The sequence below is a fragment of the Vipera ursinii genome (genome assembly GCF_947247035.1).
Source record: "Vipera ursinii genome assembly, chromosome: 5".
NCBI lineage: Eukaryota > Metazoa > Chordata > Lepidosauria > Squamata > Viperidae > Vipera > Vipera ursinii.
In genome coordinates this window covers 43,435,969-43,458,740 of record NC_139518.1, presented here as the reverse complement: position 1 = coordinate 43,458,740, position 22,772 = coordinate 43,435,969, and the positions used below count along the sequence as shown (strand labels likewise).

Below are 22,772 nucleotides of genomic sequence, written 5' to 3'. Positions count from 1 at the left end.
CATTAAATCACTGTATATTTATGCTCAACACTCTTCCTTTCTCTTATATCATTTTATGGATTATTTTAATACACTGCCCTTGATAGTAGCAGTGCTATAGAAGTCGCTATCACAAGAAGCTGTTAATGTGCAAGTTTTACATCTTCCTTTAATTTTTTAATAGATTAATTTTTACATTAATTAAGCATTCTTACATTACATTAAGCATTCTTCATAATGATTTTTTTCTTAATATTACATTTCTGCCACTCATTAACAAAAGAGAGCACTACAGATATGAGTTCACTTTTAGCATCCTTCATTTTGGGGAGTTAGCCAGCCTCCTGACACTATCCCTTAGCAGATAATTGTTACAATCTCTTCTTGGCATAGTTTTTTTCTCAACTTGTGTTTAGATATTAGCAGAAAATTGTTGAAGAGCAGTATTTCTCAGACTTAGTAATTTTAAGATGTATGAACTTCTACTCCCAGAATTCCCCCACGGATGCTGGCTGGGAATTCTGAGTTTTAAGTCCACAGATTTTAAAGTTGCTTAGTTTGAGAAAGACTGCAAATGGTTCCATATAGACCTCCCCTTTATTATTGCAACATAATACTATATTGCACAATGATTTACTTAAAATAATGACATGTGTGTCACCTTCCTTCTTTTGCTTTGGGAAACTACAATTCCCACCTACAGTTATGAGCATGTGCAGATGCATTAAGTGACGCAAGCGATCACAGGACCCATCTGACGAGAGAGTCCTGGGCGTTGGGAGGTGGTTGTGTGGAAGGAAGCTTTTCCATTTCTTCGCAACAAGGAAGAAGGGAAGCCGGAATTCTAGGAGTTGTGCGCTCTTTCCAAAGTGTAAGAGGTCAGTGAAGTCGCTTTTGCCTCCTCTTGTTGAAGTGAATAACCGCTTCTATGGTTTCTAGCAAGCGGAGGCTCCAGGGGTAACTTTTTAGGGCTCGGAAGTTTAGCTGCGCTGGAGGTCGTGTTTTTCTAGACAGCCGAACGACGGGGCGGTGGTGCGCTTTGTGTGGGTCCTTACTAGCGGAGGGGAGGACAGAAAGAAAGCCGTACTACCGTGGTGGGGTGGGAGGGCGGCTGTTTGCCCCACCGGGTATAACTCGTCTAGAGGAGGCAGAGACAAATCCAACGAGGTCACGCCATCCTGTTTTGTAATCCTTCGAGCTCACGGAGTCTGAATCGCTTATTTATATTTTTTCCCCATCTTAATGTCAGAGAAGGCGGCTGTGGAGTTTTAAATCCGGAAAGGGAAGATAGTTTAATGGCACTTCAGCGTAGCCTTTTTAGCAGAAGGAAGAGAGGGTTTTCCAGGTTTTAAAACCAACTTTCACCGGTATAGAATTTCAGACTCAGGTGAAGTAATTTCTGAATTGCCGCAGAAGATAATTCGAGACTGTAGTGATGCGCTGATCTCTTTCTTAAGAACTGCGTAATATAAACAAACATTGGACTGTAATAGAAAAAATGCTTACCTGTTTTAAGTTTTTGCTTGATGTTACTCCCATGTCCAAAGTTTAAAAAATCCAGCTCAAAACAAAAGAAAAGAGCTGGGACTCTGTACTTTGCCATTAAGAAAAAGTACAGCACAATCAGATGTAAGATTCTCTTTTATAAATCTGAGGAAACAAAGACTGGGAAATTATTACTGACATCTACAGAAATAAATGTGATTTTATTTCCTAGATACATTGATTATGATTCCCATTATCACTAGTCAAGATATTAGGATGGTTTTATAGTTATATTGTATGATGTCTTTGATTAGACAGTACAGTAAATATATTTTGATTGATAATGATTGGTGATAATTATATTTGTGATCCTGAAACATCTGGAAGAAGCAAGCCTGAAATAAAGTAATTATGAAATAAATCATTTAGCATTCAAGGGGCTGATAGAAAGTTAGCATTTTTTTCCTCAGTAAAGTGATTTATTTTGAATAGTGCAGTTTCCATCTCAAATGGATACAGATGTATTGTCTCAACTTTGGTGGGTCATTATAGTAATTTAGAAATGTTAGGATGAATTATATATTCAATTTACCTAGATACAATTTTTAATCCACTAAGATCAAGCCAGTAACGTCTATCGGTTTTTATGAGGTAAAGTTTAACCGAGTGGTCAATATATTGGTGTCTCTCGCCGAAAGAAATTCCAGGAATATTTATGGTTCTAAATCTTGTTTTAAAGAGCTTATGCCAGTAATAAGGAACATGATTGAATTGTAGAGCAAATCTTTTACACAGAATATATCAGAGATGTGCGACTTCTTTGAAAGGGGTATTTAAAAGGCACATGAACTTTTCACACTACTTTTGTTTCCCAACACAATAATCATGTAGAGACAATTGGAAACGGCTTCCAAAGCAGCTGTGAGAGTCTGGGGGGGGGGGAACCCCTATTCTATCTGTTTGAGAAAAATTGCATTGGAAATTTCTTGTTCATTTACTGATGAGAATTTTTCAGGCTGCAGGTGTAAATCCTCTATTTTCAAATACAGGTGTGGTTTACCTTTCATCTACTTTTTGGGCTTTTGCTGCTTATCAATTGAATTTGCCTTTAAAACAGGGGCAGGCAAAATTTGTGCCCAAAAATGGTTTTTGACAAATCTATACCTGGGCTGAATGGAAAATTTAGGATGGCAGGTGTTTTTATTCTCCTTTTCAATCAACTCCCACTTCAGCATTAACCATAGCATTAAGCCTAATATAATAGTTTTATTTATTGTCCAGTATTGGTGGTTGTTTACAGCCAGTTTGGTGTAGTGGTTAAGACCCCAAGTAGAAAGCAGGTGACTGGGCTCTAGTCCCTCCTTAGGCACAAAGAAACTGGGGGACATTGGGCCAGTGACTCTCCCTCAAATCTAGGAAGCAGGCAATGGCAAATCACTTTTGAAAAACGTTGCTAATAAAACTGTAGGCACTAACCCAAGCAATTGCTAGGAGTTAAAAACTGACTCGAAGGCACTCATATGCGCACACACATACACAAAATCATGGACATTAGCAGCAGTGGATCTTGGAGTAGTGTCCATGGTTTGAAGACCTTGTTTTTCTCAGCTGAGACTGCAAAATTAGACATATTTATTAGTTTCGAAATTAATTTCAGTTTCTAAATTGATTTCAGAAACTTGAAAATAGGTTAAATCTCTAAAGTACACATGGATTAAATCAACTTGCATATAGGTAATTGATTAATATATTTCTCAATTTTAATTTACAACTTTTAAAAATTCATTGTCTTAGAATTATAACATTAAGTAACATCTAGGCTAATTTGGTCTGCCATGTTCGGATGGTGCTTGGCAAGTCAGTTATGGTGCAAATTCTCTAGCTGTTCTGATTAAATAATTAAAAGGAAATAATGGAAGGAAAGGGAGATGTATGTACATTCAGCATTGTTAAATCTTGCTTATGATTTTCCTGAGTCTAGAATGTTAATTTTTTTAACTGTTTATTCTTCAGAAACAGAAAAGTCCTTCATATGGTATGATATTTTGGATTCTTAAATGAAATAGCCTAATTAAAAATAGTCCTAAAATTATGGACAGGAGCCAGTTTGATTGGTTAAGGCACCAGGCCAGAAACCAGGAGACACTGATCTTTAGTCCTGAATTAGTCATGAAAGCTGGCTGGTAAAGTTTGGTCCAGTCACTTTCTCTCAGCTCAACCCACCTCACAGGGTTGTTGTTGTAGGGAAATAGGAGGAAAAAATATTAGTTATGTTGCTGCCTTGAGTTATTTATAAAAAATAATAAAGGTGGGATAAAAATAAGTAATAAATGTCTACAATAATTTCAATTATTCTTTTAACCTATCAAGAGAGAAGAATGCATTTTATATCAACTTTCATGAATTTGGCATCCTTTAGATATGTTGATAACTTCCAGAGTTGGGATCCTCTTTGACAATTGTGACATTGATCCATTATGTTAATGTCATTACTGCTATGTTTTGCTTTATCTCAGAGGTCTATCATATTCTTTTTGCTCTAGGGATTGGTGATGGCATTGGTGAAAAGTGGATGGTTGCTCCGACAAAGTAAGTAATTTTATTTTCCACTCTTTGCTTTGGGGCCAAATAGCTTGATATTAAGAAATAATGATTAGATCACTTCATATTGTTTGTTTTAAAAAGTCTGCAACTACAGCAGACAGCATCCTCTATGCAAGGATTTTCTTCCTTTTTTACCCCTCTTCTTCCAATCAGTAAGAAGTATTTTCTTCCTACAGGACAAATTACAATGGCCATGGTAGTGGGGAAGAACTCTCACATTGGGGAGAAAGGGATTAAACAGCTGTTCCCAGCAGATACCTCCAGATATGCAGAGCTACAACTCCTATGTAAATGAAGACTCAATCATCCAAGCTTTTGACCTGAATGATTGAGTCTTCATTTACATTTGCAATATGTTTTGAGGAGAAACCCCTGCAATTGGTATGGCAAGAGTTAGTACATTCCAACGACTCTCTGTCTAACTTAAATTTTTCATTTTGACTGAAGTTACTTGGATGAGTAACAAAATGTCTCAGTTTAATAAGCTTTGGTCCAATTTCCATGATTTAACTTTTTAAGATACAACTCCTTTGATTTCTATTTGGGAGATGGAATTCTGGAGTTGTGGACAACATAGTAGGAGAATATGATGCTGGGAATAGTGGATTAGATGTATCCTCCCAAAATAGGGCTCTTTGGATTCAAAAAGCACTTCAAAAAGTGCTGCTTGGCAATGGTCTTGGTGGCTGCATGGACTAAGGTAGAAAATGTCAGGTAAGCCAATAACTTCTTAGTTTATTTTAGTTCTTACCTGATCTATAATTTGGTTCTTCTGTCTTTCAGAAAAGCATGTGAAAAGGCTTTTATGTTTGCATTATCATATTTTAATGATTGCCATTATTAAAAAATATTATGTAGCATTTTGGCCACACAGTGATTGTAGAGATGTCTGTCTCCTTCACTGGTGTTAGAGGAGAAAACTTAATTGCTGGCTTTGATGAATGGTTTGTCAGAATGAGTCAGCTAGCTCTTAGGAAGAGCCAGGAATTATTTCCTGGCACCCAAGCTGTGTCTTAACAATATAAGAATAACTTAGCAGACTCAGAGTTTGCAGAATTTGTTCCCTACATCTCTAATTATGGGAAGCTCACTTGCTTATGTTTCACAGTAGTTGATATTCAGAGGAATCAACAACCTTCCTGTGATCCTGAAGATAATATGAGGTGTAGGTTTATTGTTCAATATCCAGGGATAGCCTCATCTTCCATGAGCAATTTTAATCTTTCAAAGATTACAAAGTTAATGACCATTCCTATATCCTGAGGTAACACATTCTAGTACTTTTTTCAAAGTGTCTGAAAGTGTTTGAATTTTTCTTAAAGCATTGTAGAATGTTCAAACTTATTAATGATTTTAGTTACTTAAGTATAACAAATAATAGAATAATTGAATAATAGAGTTGGAAGGGACCATGGAGGTCTTCTAGTCCAGATCCTTGCTTAAACAGAAGATCCTATAGTTGTCCAGTGTCTTGTTAAAAACTCCAGTGGTGGAGCACCCACAACTTTTGGAGGCAAGCCATTTCACTGATAAATTGTTCTCATGGTTAGAAAATTTCTCCTTAGTTCTAGATTGGATTTCCATCTGTTACTTCTTGTCCTGCCCTGAGGCCTTTTGGGGAATATGTTGAAACCCCCCCCCTCTTCTTTATGACAGCCCCTTAAGTATTGGAAGACTGCTGTCATGTCACTCCTAGTCCTTGTCTTTGTTAAAGTGGACATACCCAGTTCCTCAGACTTGAGACCCAGGTTTTTTGCTAACTTATTTATTTAATTTGAGGGAACACCTGCTGCCAGCATCAAGTTCCCTTCGTCCAGTGCGCTCACACAGGGAGGGTCTTCTCAGGGTGCTGCCGGTAAAAGATTGCTGACGGCTAACACCCAGGGGGAGGGCCTTCTCTGTGGGTGCGCCTGCCCTCTGGAACCAGCTGCCCGTGGAGTTCAGGACTGCCCCTGACCTGCGTTCATTCCGCCGGGACCTGAAGACTTGGCTCTTTGAGCTCTCCGGCCCAGGCTGAGAATTTTTAACTGGAGTTTTTATTTTCAGGGATAATTTAATCTTTTTAATTGTTTTTTTAACTTTTGTATTTTGTATTGGTGTGATTTTAAAATGCCCTGTAAACCGCCCTGAGTCCTTCGGGAAAGGGCGGTATATAAATCTAATAAAATTAAATTAAAAAATTAAATTAATTTATTGGCTGGGTGGCTTAAAAGGATAAAATGATTCAAAACCTATAGTACGAATAAGTTACAAGTCACCACCTTCCATGATTATTCTATATGTATTTCTTTAGGTACTATATTACGACGCTGGAAGAAAAATTGGTTTGATTTGTGGTCTGATGGGCAGTTATTATTTTATGATGATCATCATCGACATGATCTAGAAGATAGAATTCACATGAAAATCGACTGTATCAATGTTAGAGGGGGAATTGAATGCCGGGGTGAGTTTGTGCTTTTTATATGACTTTCCATTTCCCTTCACATGCCTGTGTCTACTCCCCCCGCCAATATCTAAGAGAACTTAGTGTCACCTGTAATAACAGTGTTAGTGGCGTAGGTCTAGAACTAATTAAATGCAGAGAAATTGTTTTAAATGGAGATAAGTGATGGCTGTTTTTTTTGGTGTGTGTGTGTATGTGTTTTCAAGCACACAGAATCATAGTCTTCATTGATTTAGTGGGACTTACTCCTTATGTAGGCTTGGATAAAATTTTAGTGTTATAATAATTGGTTTGCCCGCAGTGATGACAATTCCCTTTATTTTTTAAGGATAGAATTTGTATATCTGTCTTTGATTATTTGGTTTTTATTTCACAAGAGAAATAAAAGGATATTGGAAGTTTCAGCTTATATATTTTGTAACTAAAGGAATATATTTAATGACCATTAAAGCAATTATTTTGCCCCACTTGGCAACAGTTTCGTGTTATATAATGTGGATGATGACTGCCCAACTCTTCTTTACTGCCTTCTGCTTAAAAGAGTTGAAAGACTGCATGGTGTGTTTACTTAGAAAAGAGAAAAAATAAGGAATATTTGAAACAGTGCTCCATAGGAGGTAGAACAGATTTGTTTTCTGCTGTTGCAGAGGATAGGATTAGAACTGATGAGTGGAAATTGCATGCTGATTTCAGATACATCTGAGGAAGTAACACACTCCAGTTCAAACTTTGTTAGATCCTGGGAAAATGTTGAGGATTCTGCAGTTAAAGTGGACACATTTGCAAGGTGCCTAGGCTGGGAAGGGCTAGTCTAGATAACTCCTCGCTTGTGATTCTGGATATTATTTTGAGTCAAATGGTTGTCCATATTACATCTCAAGTTCAAATGTCTTATTTTACTTATGATTTTTAAAAAACCAAATTCTTTTTTTGTGTTATTTAGTATTTTGTATGGGTATTATGAGCTTGCATTTTGGACTCTGTCAGGGGAGATATTTCTATTTTATTAGGGAACCAACATTTTGGGGGGAATCTTGGCTTGGAATCTCAGCTGCTTTTGCTGAGATTACTCCTACCCCCTGCAAGCAGCTCTTCAAGAGTGAAAGGACTGCCTGCCAAGTGAAACGGGATGCCTCTGGAGTACTGCACAAGTGGAGGGTAGATCCCAAATATCTGAGTTATGTTCCTGCAATGCTTCGGAGGAGGACTCTTCATGTATGGAGGGGAACTGAATTTGACAGGCAGCTCTTTCACTTTGTCTGCTTAAATGATCTGGGAGATTGCTTAATGATCACAACTGAGAATGCTGGATTTGTGGTCATTTAGCAAAGCAGTCACGTGGGAGTCTTGCTTGCTTAACAACTGATTCCATTTGTGAAGTGGGATTCAAATACCTGAACAACCAGTTCTCTCTGTGGACACCACTTCCGGAAGTCCGTTCTGAGCCGGAGAAGCCTCCCAGGCCCAGAACAGCCCATTGGAAGTGCATGGACGCCACTTCCGGAAGTCTGTTCTAAGCCTCGGAGGCCTAGAGGAGGCCTTCCAGGCTCAGAACGAACTTCCAAAAATGGCGTCCACACACTTCTGGCGGTCCATTCTGGGCCTTATGAAAAAGGGCTAGGCATCAGCCGGTTTGTCGAAGTCAACAAAAAATTAGATACCAGTTTTACTGAACCGGTGCAAACTGGCTGAATACCACCACTGCATTTGTGGTTGTAAATCAAGGACTACCTGTTTAAAGCAAAGAAAATGTATATATTTCTTATATTTGTCAGTCATGGTTTCTGGATTTTGCTTTGACTGGTGAAAGATATATAGCGTGAAAAAAGAAGTATTTTTCCCATTTTAATTGTCAAGTGCCAGGAAAATCAGGAGATCCAGAAAGTTCAATGGCAAAGGGAAATTTAAGAGTCAGAAAGAATTCAAAGTGGGCTGCACTTAAATCTCTTGTGGGCGTGAAGGGATTCATGACTGATGATGTGTTTGACCCCTTCCTTGGGCTCAGCCTGGTCATCTACATTAATTCTTAGTTTGCTTATAAAAGCTTGATTGCTGTATGAAAAGCATATATTATTGAGACAATAATTTATTGATTGAATATTGTCAGGTCATCTACCAGTATATTTTAAAATAGTTTTAATCTTTATTAAAAACTGGAAATGGCAGTTACTGACTTGCCAACACTGCAGCATCTTTTATCTTCTTTTTATTTAGAAGAATTAGGCAGACAAAAAGTTAGGTCTGAAAATGAGTGGCAAAAAAACCACCAACACATTTAGAAACTCCCCAAATTAAAGAAAATTCTGTATGAACAGATTTTGTTTTCTACAGATATAGAAATTGCTTTCAGATATAGAAATTGCTAGTTTTCAGAAAGAAAATTAAGAAACCTGGTTGATGAAAAGAATGCAGTACTCAATTATAAGTCTCATGTAGGCAAATCAATCTTATTTTTCCAAATCTCAATTACTATCAACTTTTGCAGTTTCTGAACTTTTTAATTTTAATTTAATTTAATTAATTTTTATAAAATCTTTTTTGTTTTACCAATTGTTAAAGGTAAATATCTGTTCTTGAACTATTAACTTTTCATCACAAGGTGTAAAACCATCTCTATTTTGGACAGGTTTTCAGCCTCCAGAGGGCAAAGCTAAAGACTGCTTGCTGCAGATAATTTGCCGTGATGGGAAGGTGCTCAATCTCTGTGCAGAAAGTACCGATGATTGCTTGTGAGTTTTGAATGATTTGCCTTTTCTGCTTTGATTCAAATATAGGAGCTTAGTTACTTTCATAATGGAAGTAGCTCATATTTGCACAATACACACACACACACACACACACACACACACACACAGAGAGAGAGAGAGAGAGATTATATATGTATACATATATGAATTAGGTAAAACGGTAACAGTTTTGCCAATTGCAAAATGCTACTCTTTTTGTTTGCTCTTTTTTATAACCCCCAAATTCTTTATTTTTTTATTTTCCTGTATCTGTATGTGCATCTTATCAGCAGCTAAATATAATTGTACATAATTTTTAAAACGTATTGCTGTACTTCATGAAGATATAGATGTTAATCCTACCTTCCATGACCTGTTGACTTTCCCTGATGACTTTTGAAGTTCAGGAAATGAATCATGCTAGATTATCCTGAGTATTCAATTGCTTTGTTAGCAATTGTATTTGCTTTCTTCTTTCAAGTTTAGCATATAATAGTACATAGCTGCTAAAACAAACATAAGTTTCTGTGTCCGTTGGAATGTCACCAACATTATGTTGCGATCCTCTAAATCCTCAAGGTGAATATCAAATCATAGGTTGCAAATGTTTTCTTATAGAAACTGTTGGTCACCAGAGTCATTAGGAAAGGATTAACTCTTTTGGGGGTGAAAAGGCAGGCTGATAAAGAATCCTTCCCCTCCTCTGCCTCTTTAGCCATCCCATTTTATATACCGGTATTCTCAAAGGTGACATTTGAAATACCGAGTTCATCCATAGAAACCTTGATCTGAGCCCTAATGTCTTGTGATACCTAAGGAGCAGATTGACAGTGGCAGTGACAGGTGAACTGAAGTTGCTCTGAGGCATTCACTATGAGTGGCATCTCTAACAAAGCACGTAGCAGTTGTCAGCTCAATTATGGCTTGGTTCTCTGTTTTTTAGGACTGCTCTTAGTCCTGAGGTCCCAATGCATGAAAGATGTCTTAAGGGGAAGTTGTAGTTGGTGAGGGCTTTTGAGATAAGGGCCTATTTTCAATGGACTGCTTCTAGTTCTCTGCCCCTTCAAGCCATTACAGTTTGCTGAGAGCAATGACACAACCTCTAATATTTATTGTATGTCTCCCAGAGTCTCTCTTTCTCTCTGAGTCTCTCTGACATAAATACACATCCCCACACACATGAGGTAATAGAAATTTGGTTCCATTCTATGAAACACTAATCTTTCAACATTTTTTCATATAGAGTTCATAATGTTTTCTTCCTGCAGCCTTTCTACTTTCACTCTGCTTTCTTTCATTCCTTTCAAGTTAATTCCCCCCCCCCCCGTTTTTTATTCTTGAGACTACCAAATATGGGCAGTTCCATGCTCAGAATTACTAAACATACTGGGTGACATTAGTTTTGTTTTCCTAATATTTAACATTAACATAAATGGAAGATGTTTTCATGATAGTGTGAACCTCAGTGGGGAAAATGGGACTGTGTGCATTGTCATTAAGGGGTGTGAATTTTTCATAATGATAATGAGGGATTGAACCCTTTCCCTTCTAATGCCTTTAGAAATCAAAAGACACCGTGCTGTCCAGTATCTACCCGTACTTATTGGGTGCCAGAGAACATGGCTTGCGCATGAAGAATTTATCTAAGCAAATACTGAAATTCTGACTGTCCAGATAGTGAGTTAATTTTCAACGAGCTATTTGTTCATTACTATTTAAAGAAAAACTGGTTCTTTACTCCACTATTAAACACATTACATTGCTTTATTCCACAAATTGTAGGGAGATTTCAAGGATATTGAGATGACTCAGGAAAGCAACAAATAACATGGGCCAGTCTTCCCATAATTATCAAGCAAATAGCCAAGGTACAATTTTATTGCTTCTAAGCAGCTTTTTGGCAACATAGGCTGCCAGAATATGCTGTATGTTGCCCTTGTCTATCCTAGAGGATGGTACCATAGTACATTTTCAGGTCAGCAGCATTGGTATGATAATCAAGAACTTAGATTTGATCATCTTTTTGATCTGCCAAAAAGAAAAATTAATCTTAACTTATATTTTAGACAGGATGTGTATCTGTTTTACTTTTTACTTATTGTCCTTAGAGTAGTGAGAAATGGTTTATAAGTAATGTATTATATATGGCTGAAATGGATTCCTGTGACTGAGAAGAAATTCTTTTTGGACCTGTCTTCTCAAATGAAGAATAGTTGACCATTGGTGATCTGAGATGACTTGGGAGAAGTGGAAATGACAACGTAGCTAAGACCAATGGACTGGTGATGAGTTTGGGTCAAAGGAACCTCTCTGGCTAAGGAGAAAATGAGAGAGCACCTATTTGTACTCCAGATAGCTACTCCTTATGAAATGGCTGCTGGATAATTTACCTTTGAGTTTAAGCATTTAAGGATACTGGGCTCATCCAAACTCACTTTTTAAACACTTTTGGATTTATTATTTTAAAGTTGAAAGAGGTCTTCCAAGCAACAATTTTGGAAAAAAAATACCTGAAAATGAGAAACTAGAGGGACTAAAGATCCAGGTAGTAAAAAAAGGAAAGAGAGAGAGAGAGGCCTAGCTTTTATTCTTGAACCAAAAGAGGAACAATGAAACTGTGAAACATACAAAATGATAAATTTGAGACATTTAATTTTTTTTGAAAAGTTGAGAAATTTATAAATTGACAGCAATAATTATTGCACCTGTTAATATATTCTAAAGAAGAAATGAAAGATGGGAAAGAAAATAACATGAAAGAATTTATAAACTGACAGAATGAAAAAGTGAAACAAATTCCAACTGATGTAGAAATAATGGAAAATAAAGAAATTGTGGATTACAAGATAGAGATAACAGCCAGATTGAAATACATATGATAAGTCAAGAGATGAAAAATGACTTGGGCAAGACTTACTGGATTTAGAGAGGAGATTTTCTAAGCCTTAAAGAGATCTCTGAGATGGGAGAAGGAAAAATTGATTGGAGATTCAATCCTACTACAGCAGCTTGATGAATTAAAGATCAAAATTGTCAGAAGTAAAAGAAAGGAATATAAAGTTGACTTGTTTCATCAGAGTTAAAATAAATATTTCTATAAAATTGTGGAAACCCTTTATGGACTTTTTGCCAAAACCTGGACAGAAATAATGACGGGTTTGCAAGTGTATGGAGGAGGGGGTTATCAGAAGAAGTGAATTATGTATGTAATGTTATGTGGGTGGGGACATATTAAACATTCCTGCACTTATTGCAAGGAATTACTTCTTTAAATATTTGTAATAATTTTTTTTCTTTTTCCATTCTTTTGTGCACTTTATATTTCATTTCTTTTTACTTTATTTTCTTTTCTGATTTTGGTTTATCTTTTAACTCTTTAATAAAAAGGAATTTAAAAAAGAATAGTTAACAATTTTCTATAAGATCTATGAACTGGTGACCAAAGAAAAACTTCATAGCACTGTTAAATCTACCATTCAATCTTTTGAGCATGAGATTTTAATGCATTGGAATAGAGTCACAGTGTCTAGACATGGGAGAGTTAACATATGCGCTGCCTTCTACTGTGGTTTGATATATCAGATTCAGATGATTAACCCACATCCCAACCTGAATTGTGGCCTTGGTCTTTACTGATGTCATAAGTCTTTATAATGCATCCTGAACACATCACATATAGTTTCACTTTTAATATTATTCCATATTCATACATTGCTATATAAATAATTCAAACATTAGAATTTTTATTTATTAAACTGGTTCAGTTATAACTGGTAATTGCATACATAATTTGATCTTTGCTAGTGATTTGTTTCCTTTTCATGCTTTACTTAGCTCATGTTTCTTGTAGGGCTTGGAAAATTGCTCTTCAGGATGCCAGAACAAATGAAGTGAGTATTTTTCTGTTGTTGTTATCTGTGGTGAGAGACATAACTATTTATTTGTTATGAATTTTATTCCACTTTAGTAATATAATTCTAGGCTGCTTACAAGCTTTACTGTTACTGATATTTTAATAATTAGTAAAAACGTAATAAATAGATGTTTCAGAAGTCTTTTTTAGTGAGATTTGGTGCACTCATTTTTCAGTTGAACAGATTTTGTAAATCCACAAAGAGAAAAGGAAAAAAAAAAGCCAACTGCCTTAGGCTACAATCCAACCATGAAAAAAGCCAACTGCTTTAGGCTAATCCAAATGTTCCCATTATTTCAAAAATATAATAAGCCCTCTATTTCCAAATAGTTTCTATTATAGTTATATCCAGGGTCAGAAGATATGATTGTAAAAAATCTTTTCTAGTATAAAAAGGTTCCCCCGCACATGCGTGCTAGTCATTTCCAACTCTAGGGGCCGGTGCTCATCTTTTCAAAGCCGAAGAGCCAGCGCTTGTCCGAGGACGTCTCCGCGGTCATGTGGCCGGCGTGACTAGATGCCAAAGGCGCATGGAACGCTGTTACCTTCCCACCGTAGTGGTCCCTATTTTTCTACTTGCATTTTTTACGTGCTTTTGAACTGCTAGGTTGCCAGAAGCTGGGACGAGTAACAGGCGCTCACTCTGTTACGTGGCACTCGGGATTCAACCCGCCAAACTGCCGACCTTCTGATCGACAAGCTCAGCATCCTAACCCACTGAGCCACCGCGTCCCTTTTCAGTATAAAGTCACACACAATTCTTTTTTGTTTACAACAGGTGTTAGTCCAAGGTCAGCAACTTCTCCAATTCTTTTTGTATTGTAGTATCTCCTCTCACCACTAGATGTCCGTATTAACGGTAATGTCTATGTCCAGGTTTAAAAAGATTTTTTAAAATGCTTTCTCACAAACAAAATAAACAATTCCCACATCATAAAGGTTAGCAAAATTTTCTTTAAATCAGTCCCAGTTTCATTTTTGTATATTCTTTTCTATTCCTTAATTTTGTTCCCCAGTTTAAAAATTTTTGCCGCTTTTAGCTACCTTCTTCCCAAGTCTTCCTGGTGTCTTTGCTTTGGAAATTATCAAATCTGGGGATTTATATTTTTAAGTCCACAGGGAAGAGAAATAAAAAATAGTCTCACCCAGATCTTAGCACTTTTTGACAATCAGCTTTTTGGCGGCATGCCATGGCACGCTGCAGTTCTTCACTTCTTTCTGGGCTGCCTGTGCATTTACCTGCAGCCTTTCTCCTGTCCTTTTGAAGAAGTTCCTTGGTTTGTTTGGGCTGACCGTCATCGGCTCCAAGCTCCCAAGGCTTCCCTTCCTCTTTGTCGCCTCCCCAGGGCAACTTTCTGACTTCAGACAGAGCGAAATCGGATTAGGAAACCAGAGCCCTGATTTCTTTTGCCCATCTCGTCATGACACCCCAAGATGCTGTATTTTGTATTACTTCTAGAATCTTGGTCACCTCCAGTGGCAAACCACCTATAAAGTATTTTGGTAATCAAGTCAAGTGATGAATAAGACTTGAGCTACTGACACCAGGGCATCCTGGCATAGGTAGGGCATTAAATGGCACACCTGTCATGCTGGGTAGAAGCTCCCATGGCTGTGGCTTCCACTGTTGTTAAAGCACAGTTGCTTTAACTGGGAGTCCACTAGTAGTATCTCCAAGTTGTGAATCCCCTCCTTTAGGAAGAGCACAACCCCATCAAGACCAACAGTATTGGATCGCTTTGCTGTTTATTGATGAACAATAACAATTAGCTCACTTTTCCATTTGGGGCTGTTGAGAAAGAACTTGCAGACCAGGTTAGCTGTATGACTAAGTATAAGTCTTTCAAAAGCAACACACTGGGCAATATCTGAGCAGCGCTAGTTGACAATGTGCATTGTTTCTTTGAAGAAAATTGGCAAATTGCTAGGATCGATGCCACATTTAACATTGTTCATTATTGCATTTATTGAGTAGCCCAATCTGAGGGGGGGGAGTAGAACATAATGATGCTGCTTACCACTTTTCATCATGTTTGTTAGAGATTGTGATTAAAAGGGATTATTTAAATGCAAGAGCAGAATCTGCAATTCAAGTCCCCTGTATATGTATAATAAAACAAGCATTTGGGGATAAAAGAAAGAAGTGAACATTCCATATATATGGCCAACTATTTACTTTCCCGAAGTTAGACGGTAGGGAACTTTTTAAAGAGGCATTTCCCTTCCCTTCCTTTCCCTTCCCTTCCCTTGCTCATGAATCTAAAGTAAACCTTGGGTAAGGGACAGTGGAGGCAGAGTTAAGTTCATGAATAGGTCTGTTCTACCAATTCAAGCAGCTCTGGTGACTGGTCTACTCAAGGTTTGTTGGATTACAGGTCCTGTCACTTTGCTGAATGAGGTGGTGGGACCTGTAATCCAATACACTTGAAAGGAGAACCAGGATTATGCAAGGAGACTTCAGTGTCAGTTGAATGTGAGGTTTGTAAAATAACAACTTGTTTTGTTTGGAGAAGTGAAAAGAGGGAAAGAAATAGCCCCAGGGAGAGCAATATAGCAAGAGCCTTTTTTATTATTATTATAAATAGTGGGTTATGTAATACTTTAAAAACAAACAACGGATTCAGTCATTACCTGCACAAAGCTAACAAAAATCAAGTTGTTTTTGAAGAACAAAACAATTTTTCAAAACCTGGTGGGGCTCCTGATTGGGATTCTTATTCTCATTCTTACGGTACTTATCTGAATGGCAGAGTGGGCTCTCGAAAATAGTTTCCTGCGCAGTGCCATTCATTGTAGCATTTCTCACCTGCTGAAATAATTGTGTAATTAAAGACACCCAGAATTTTGAAGGTCTTCTCTTTTTTGTAAGAAGTCTGTTGTGTGACCATAAGATTAATTTTACTATCGCAACTACTGGCCAGCCTGATCTGTGTTACTTTACAGCGGTATCTCCTATTGTATTCCTCTGGATTTTTGTATGCACTGTTACATTTGTCATATTTCTGATATTAAATAGAAAGCAAAACCAAGAGGCTTAACTTGTATAATAATTTATACTAAGTTATCCAGCTATTAGTTAGAAGCACTAGTTGAAAAAAAAACCTATCTTTGTCTTTTTCAACAAACACCTTCTTTGTGCAAAAGGTATTAGTTTCTTTGCCTTTCTTAGGTTTGACCTGCTTAGTTGCAGTTGTCGTTTTAATAACATGACCAAATTTTGCTGTATTTTTATGTTTATCTGCTCAGGCTTATGTTGCTCCTGAGGTGATGTATGATGACAATGTGATTTCTTCAGCACCCCCTCCATACACAGCGTATGCAACACCATCACCTGAGGTACTTAAAACCAAATGTGTAAATAATTTAAAATAGTAATTGACATGTTTACATCATCATTGCATTAAACTTGCCAGCAGGATCTCTGACTTGAAGCAGGACTGTTAGAACTATTTATTTCTTCATACAGGTGCTTTATGCCCCAATTCCTAATTAAAGCATAGTCTGTGGCTTCCTAGTCCTGGGACCCACCCAGACAGTTGTGGGCACCAGTGGATATAACTCAGCCTTCCCTTCCCTGTCCACTTTATTATTTTGATTGAAAGCCAATAAATGTGAAGAGGTGTGCAAAGTATTTATCTCAAGTTTATCCTTTGTTTCTGAGGATTAATCTGGTCCCCGTTAGATCCTAAAAGCACTCTTAATAAATGTAAATTGAATGGTGGCCTTTGTGAGTGCTAGCCAGTCCTGAAAAAAAAAGGCCTAGATACTAATGATAAGGGATGCGGTGGCTCAGTGGGATAGGACGCTGAGCTTGTCTATCAGGTGGTCGGCAGTTTGGCGGGTCGAATCCCGAGTGCCGCATAACAGAGTGAGCGCCTGTTACTCGTCCCAGCTTCTGCCAACCTAGCAGTTCAAAAGCACATAAAAATGCAAGTAGAAAAATAGGGACCACTCCGGTGGGAAGGTAACAGCATTCCGTGTGCCTTTGGCGTCTAGTCATGCTGGCCACATGACCACGGAGTTGTCCTCGGACAAGCGCTGGCTCTTCAGCTTTGAAACAGAGATGAGCACCAGCCCCTAGAGCTGGAAACGACTAGCACACATGTGCGGGGGAACCTTTACCTTTACCTTTAGATACTAATGACAGAGAGAGCATCCTAAAAAGGTAAAAGTGGTGGTGGGGAACAGCCTAATCTGCTTGACTTTCTGGTAAATAAGTGTTTTGTAATTGGCTATATTCACTCTCAACATTTCTTTCACAAATGCTTCTAACATGACTATAATTTCCTTAGGTTTATGGTTACCCACAATACAATGGTGCATATCCAGCACCTCAGATCATCTACACTTCTAATGGACAGACATATGCTATACCTTACCAGTACCCAAACCAAGGTACTTGCTCTTTTTATTTTTCTCTTGAACTGATTCATAGTTTAGAGTCATTTTAATAAATTATGTACAAGTATTGTTTTATGCTACCTTAGGGGAGAGCAATCCTTTTGCAATCCAAAGCTGTAAAAACCCTTCCATCTCGTTGTTTCAAATTAGAGAAGGCTAAGCAAAATAGTTGGATTAGGTCTACTGAGAAGCTTAATACTCTTATTTTAGAGTTATTGGTTTTTTAATGAATAATTTGTTATTGAAATTTGAGCCATGTAATCTTGCAACACCAGGCAAGGAATCCTATGTAGCCTAGAGGTTGTCTGCTTTTGCTGTTTATTAGGAAATGGGGAGAAAGTGGGGTGGAATCTCCAATTGGAGTGGAGAGAAGGGTGGAGTAAAGACATTGGCAAGCTTGGAATCGCTCCAGGGGAGAAAGCAGCTGAGGCCAGAGCCTCCTAAAATTCCTGAAGCCTTTATCTGTTGTTACCAAGAGAATGCAGTTTGGCGAGATTATTATAAATAGGCTAGCAATAATAAGGAAGCACCTCTATTTAGCTCATGGTATCATTTCATATTCAAATGAATTGACCTTAATGGTGCTACATCTACATGGAGGGAAGTAAGCAGTGGGTTAACACAAGTTCTATCTTAGGCCCAGTACTCCTCAGTATCTTCATCAATGACTTAGATGAGGGAATAGAAGGGGAACTCATCAAATTTGCAGATGACACTAAGCTGGCAGGAATAGCCAGCACTTCAGAAGACAAGCTCAGGACCCAAAAAGATCACGACAGACTTGAACAATGGGCCCTATCCAACAACATGATATTTAATGTGGAGAAAAGCAAGATTTTATACTTAGGCAGGAAAAACCAAAGCTACAAGTACAGATCAGGCGAAACCTGGCTCAAAAACAGTAACTATGAGAGGGATCTTGGAGTCCTAGCAGCCAAAAAAGCTACAACAGTCCTTGGTTGTATAAACAGAGGCACAGAATCAAAATCACTGCTTTATAAAGCCTTAGTAAGACCACACTTGGAATACTGCATCCAGTTTTGGTCACCACATTATAAAAAGGATATTGAGACTTTTAAAAAAAGGGCAAAAAAGAGCAACTAAGATGATTAAAAGCCTGGAGACTAAAAGACATGAAGAATGTTTTCAGGATTTGGGTTTGACTAGTCTAGAGAAAAGAAGGACTAAGGGGACATGATAGCAGTATTCCAGTATTTGAGAGGTTGCCACAAAGAGGAAGAGGTCAATTTATTTTCCAAAGCACCAGAGGGGCAGGACAAGAAACAATGGGTGGAAACTAATCAAGGAGAGAAGCAAGCTGGAATTAAGGAGAAATTTCCTAACAGTGAGGACAATTAACCAGTGGAACAGCTAGCCATCAGAAATTGTGGGTGCTTGATCACTGCAGGTTTTTAATAAGAGACTGGACAGTTACTTGTCTGAAATGGTATAGGGTCTCTTGCTTGAGCAGGAGGCTGGACTAGAAGACCTCTAAGGTCCCTTCCAGCTCTGTTCTGATTAACGTGATTTCTTGCACCTGAAAGAATTTTATTTATCCTATTTTATATCTCATGTGTTTACACTGAACCAGTAACTATTTTGGAAGCAGTTTTATACATACCTAATGTGAAAGTAATTGCTACTGAATTTACTGATCATTTATGAGTAGATACTTAGGTTACACTACTGAGTCTGTCCTCACAGCGAAATGTACTCTATTTAATAGCTTAGTAATTTTAGGATTAAGTTTTAGTTTCGTAGTTACCGAATTGATTCCATATGACAAACACATTCAAACAAGACGTCCTGCTCTTCCTAAATATTTTTTTTTAATTCCATTTATATCCCGCCCTTCTCCGAAGACTCAGGGCAGCTTACAAGCTTAGCAGTAGCCTTCATTCTATGTATATGCCTGCTTATTAGGGCTTTTCACACACCCCCCCCAAGCGGCATAATTACAAAGTCAGCTTAATTGCCCCCAACAATCTGGGTCCTCATTTTACCTACCTCGGAAGGATGGAAGGCTGAGTCAACCTTGAGCCTGGTGGGATGCGAACCTGCACTAATTGCAGGCAGCTGGTGTTACTGAAGGAGGCATTAGCCCACTGCTCCACCAAGGCTCATTAGTGAAATCCTCATTTTGGAGGATTGGGAATGAGTCAAACGAGAGCAATATCTGAATACACGTGCAGTCTTAACTCTTTTACTCATGCTCCTTCACTTACCCCTTTTTGTGCATATGTGAATATGTTAGAGAACGTTATGTATGTTCTCTCATGCTCTTTGCTATTAAATTCAAGCTCTTCTACTTGACATTCACTACAAAACTTATTTTATTACTTCCTGATAGGGTGTCCAATTTTATGGAGATCCAACATTCCTTGTGCTAGAACAATACAAAAATAAACAGAAAAAAAGAAATTATTTCAAGTTTAGTTCACTGATATCCCCTTTTGTTTTCTTCAGGTACCTATGGCCCGCTTCCTGCAAACCATGTCATCATTCGAGAACGTTACCGAGATACTGATGGAGACCTGGCACTGGGCATGTTGGCTGGGGCAGCAACAGGAATGGCCTTAGGCTCATTGTTTTGGGTGTTTTAGATTTACTTTGGAGCGTCAGGTTGAGGGAGATTCTTATTATCTTATGTGTATAATAATATATATATTGGTAAAGTAGTGTATAGGGGTTTCATAAGTTCTAACAATATTTTGGCTAATGATACACTGGAATTAGTTAATCACATTTTTAATCATCCAGAAAGTTCACTTTAGTTAAGAAAGGTCAAGTAAGTTTGAGCCTATGTAATGATAAACAAGTAGCAGTAATAACAAGTGAAGTATTACTAATGGTGGCTAAACAACCACAACTGACTTCATTTTACAGTGAATTATTAACAATTCTCATAAAATTACTTCAGCTGCTGCCTCAGAAGAAAACTCCAATATCTTTTTAAACACTCCTCAGACACAAAACATAATAACTTAGTATACACTCTGTGGAGAGGGAGAGTCTCTGTGTGTGGATTCAGGTGGTTCTTGTATTTCAACAGTTGGTAAATATTCATCATAAAGGCAGATATAAATTCTCCTAGATCATTAAGCCACAAACACTCCCAACATTTTGCTTTGAAAAAATTCCAAAATTCTGTACTTGAAGGAGTTTGATGACCATGCAAATAATGCCAGTGTCATATAAGTTGCTATCTTAATTAGTTGGAAGATTAGCAAAAGCCTGGACAAGATCCTCTGGATGTGCTGTGCACTCTTAGCCAAGTAGAGATTGTTATTTAGAACTCTGGGAGTTGCCATTCCATCGGGGACGTTAAGTAGGGAATGGTGACTACATATTAACACCCTCAATTTGAGAATTTTAGCTGTGCCAGAATTAATCAAGTATCAAAATGTTTCAACCCTCTTGTGAAAATAATTTGGCTTTGGGTCGTGCTAAATAGTAGGAGATGTTATAGTTCTACTGGGCATTTAAGTTTTTTATATTGTTCAAAGTAGAATAATTATACAGAATAGAGGCTAAATTCATTTCTTTTTATTGCAAATTATTTTTAAAATTATTTACTGTTCTGGGACATTGTAAAGAGGCTTGTCCTTGGTAATTAAGCCTGCTGTGCACACAGGAGTTTCTGATGAGTTTCATTTTCTACTTTTAGCTAGCACACAATATTAACAGTAAGGTAGTTTTATAAACAGTGCTTGCATGTCCTGTTGAAATCTTAAGATCTGCATACAACTCTTCCAATTGTCTTATTGTCTGTTCTTCGTTTTGTAAGTTGAAACTTTCACAAAAGCAGACTTGGGTGATGCCAAGTACCATACAGGCAAGTGCTTATACAGTTTGCATGATATCCTGTTGAGATAGGATAAATAAATCAAAGCTGGGGGCTGGCACAAGAAATCTTATTACTGGTTTCTGTAAGCTTTGCATTAAGCATATGCGGTTACTTTTTGCCTTAGGTATATATGCAACAACAAAATTTAATGCGAGATATGGGTGTCATTCATCATTGTTGAACTTGGAAGCTTTCTTTTAAAGAAATGAATAATATCTCTGCTAAGATATTTTTATTGTTTTAATGAATAGATCCAGTCCAGGACATTTCATGTGATCACACTGTAAATTGAAGATAATAAATGATGCGTATTTAAATAATTTATAAGTTACTTTGGAATATATAGGTTACATTGAAAGCATTTAAGATTTAAGAAATTGATTATATAGTGAAAGTTAATACTAGCTTTTGCTCTTTTATGTAACTTGTCAAGTGTACCTTTTATGTCTTTCATAGTTTTCTCTGAATCCCCTATTTCTATGTACCGTATTTGTACTTTGAAAAAAATAAATAAATTTAGTCTTTGAACTGCTGGCAAGTTTAAATTGTACATATTCCTGGTGTTTCCTGATAATTAAGTTAGGCACCAAAGATTATCACATGATAAAACAATAAAAGTAGTCTTTTATTGGAACATTTATACTCTATTAAGCAGAATTCTTTGAAGTTAGAACTAATAGTTTGATCTAATGGTTAAGGCACAAGGCTAGAAACCAGGTAACTATGACTTCTAGTCTCACCTTAAGCATAAAAGCCGGCTTTAGGCCAGTCATTCTCAGCCCAAATCACCTCACAGAGGAGTTGTTTCAAGGAAGATGGGGAGAGAGAAGAATAATAAGTATGTTAGCTGCTTAGAGTTATTTATAAAATAAATAATTACATATATATATATATATATATATATATATATATATATATATATATATATATATATATATATATATATATATATATATATATATATATAACATTTTCTAACAGGATTTTAAATTGCAGTGGATAAATCAGATGAATCACTGTTGGATTTTAGTTAAATATAGAAGGAAGGAAAACAATCCTGTGTATTCATCTATAGCAGCGGTCCCCAAACTTTGCGGCTTGGCAGCCTGGCTGGAGGGGAGAGAGGGGAACTGGGTAGGGCTAGTGGCGAGCTGGCACACACACGTACAAGTGCCTGCCAGCTCGCTGCTCACGCAAGTTGAGCCCTGTGTGACCGCTCCAACCAGCCACTCACGTGTCCCAATTCCGAATAGGCCTCTGCCTAGTAGTGAGCTGCAACCCAGGACTGGGGACTCCTGATCTCTAGAAGTGATTTTCAACCTCTTCTTCACCACAGACCCCCTTTAAATACCTTTTGTGACCATGGACCCC

At 37.4% G+C, this 22,772-nt stretch overlaps 1 protein-coding gene across 1 annotated transcript; it reads left to right on the top strand.

The window, feature by feature from the left end:
- The first annotated feature begins 724 nt into the window (after nucleotides 1-724).
- Nucleotides 725-21,934, top strand: PLEKHB2 (pleckstrin homology domain containing B2). The gene is made up of 8 exons (XM_083364470.1): nucleotides 725-857; nucleotides 4,008-4,053; nucleotides 6,362-6,514; nucleotides 9,141-9,243; nucleotides 13,091-13,130; nucleotides 16,400-16,489; nucleotides 17,446-17,548; nucleotides 20,021-21,934. The coding sequence occupies exons 2-8, from the start codon at nucleotides 4,017-4,019 to the stop codon at nucleotides 20,155-20,157; spliced, it is 663 nt and encodes a 220-aa protein (XP_083220596.1). The 5' UTR covers nucleotides 725-857; nucleotides 4,008-4,016; the 3' UTR covers nucleotides 20,158-21,934.
- Nucleotides 21,935-22,772: the final 838 nt, after the last annotated feature.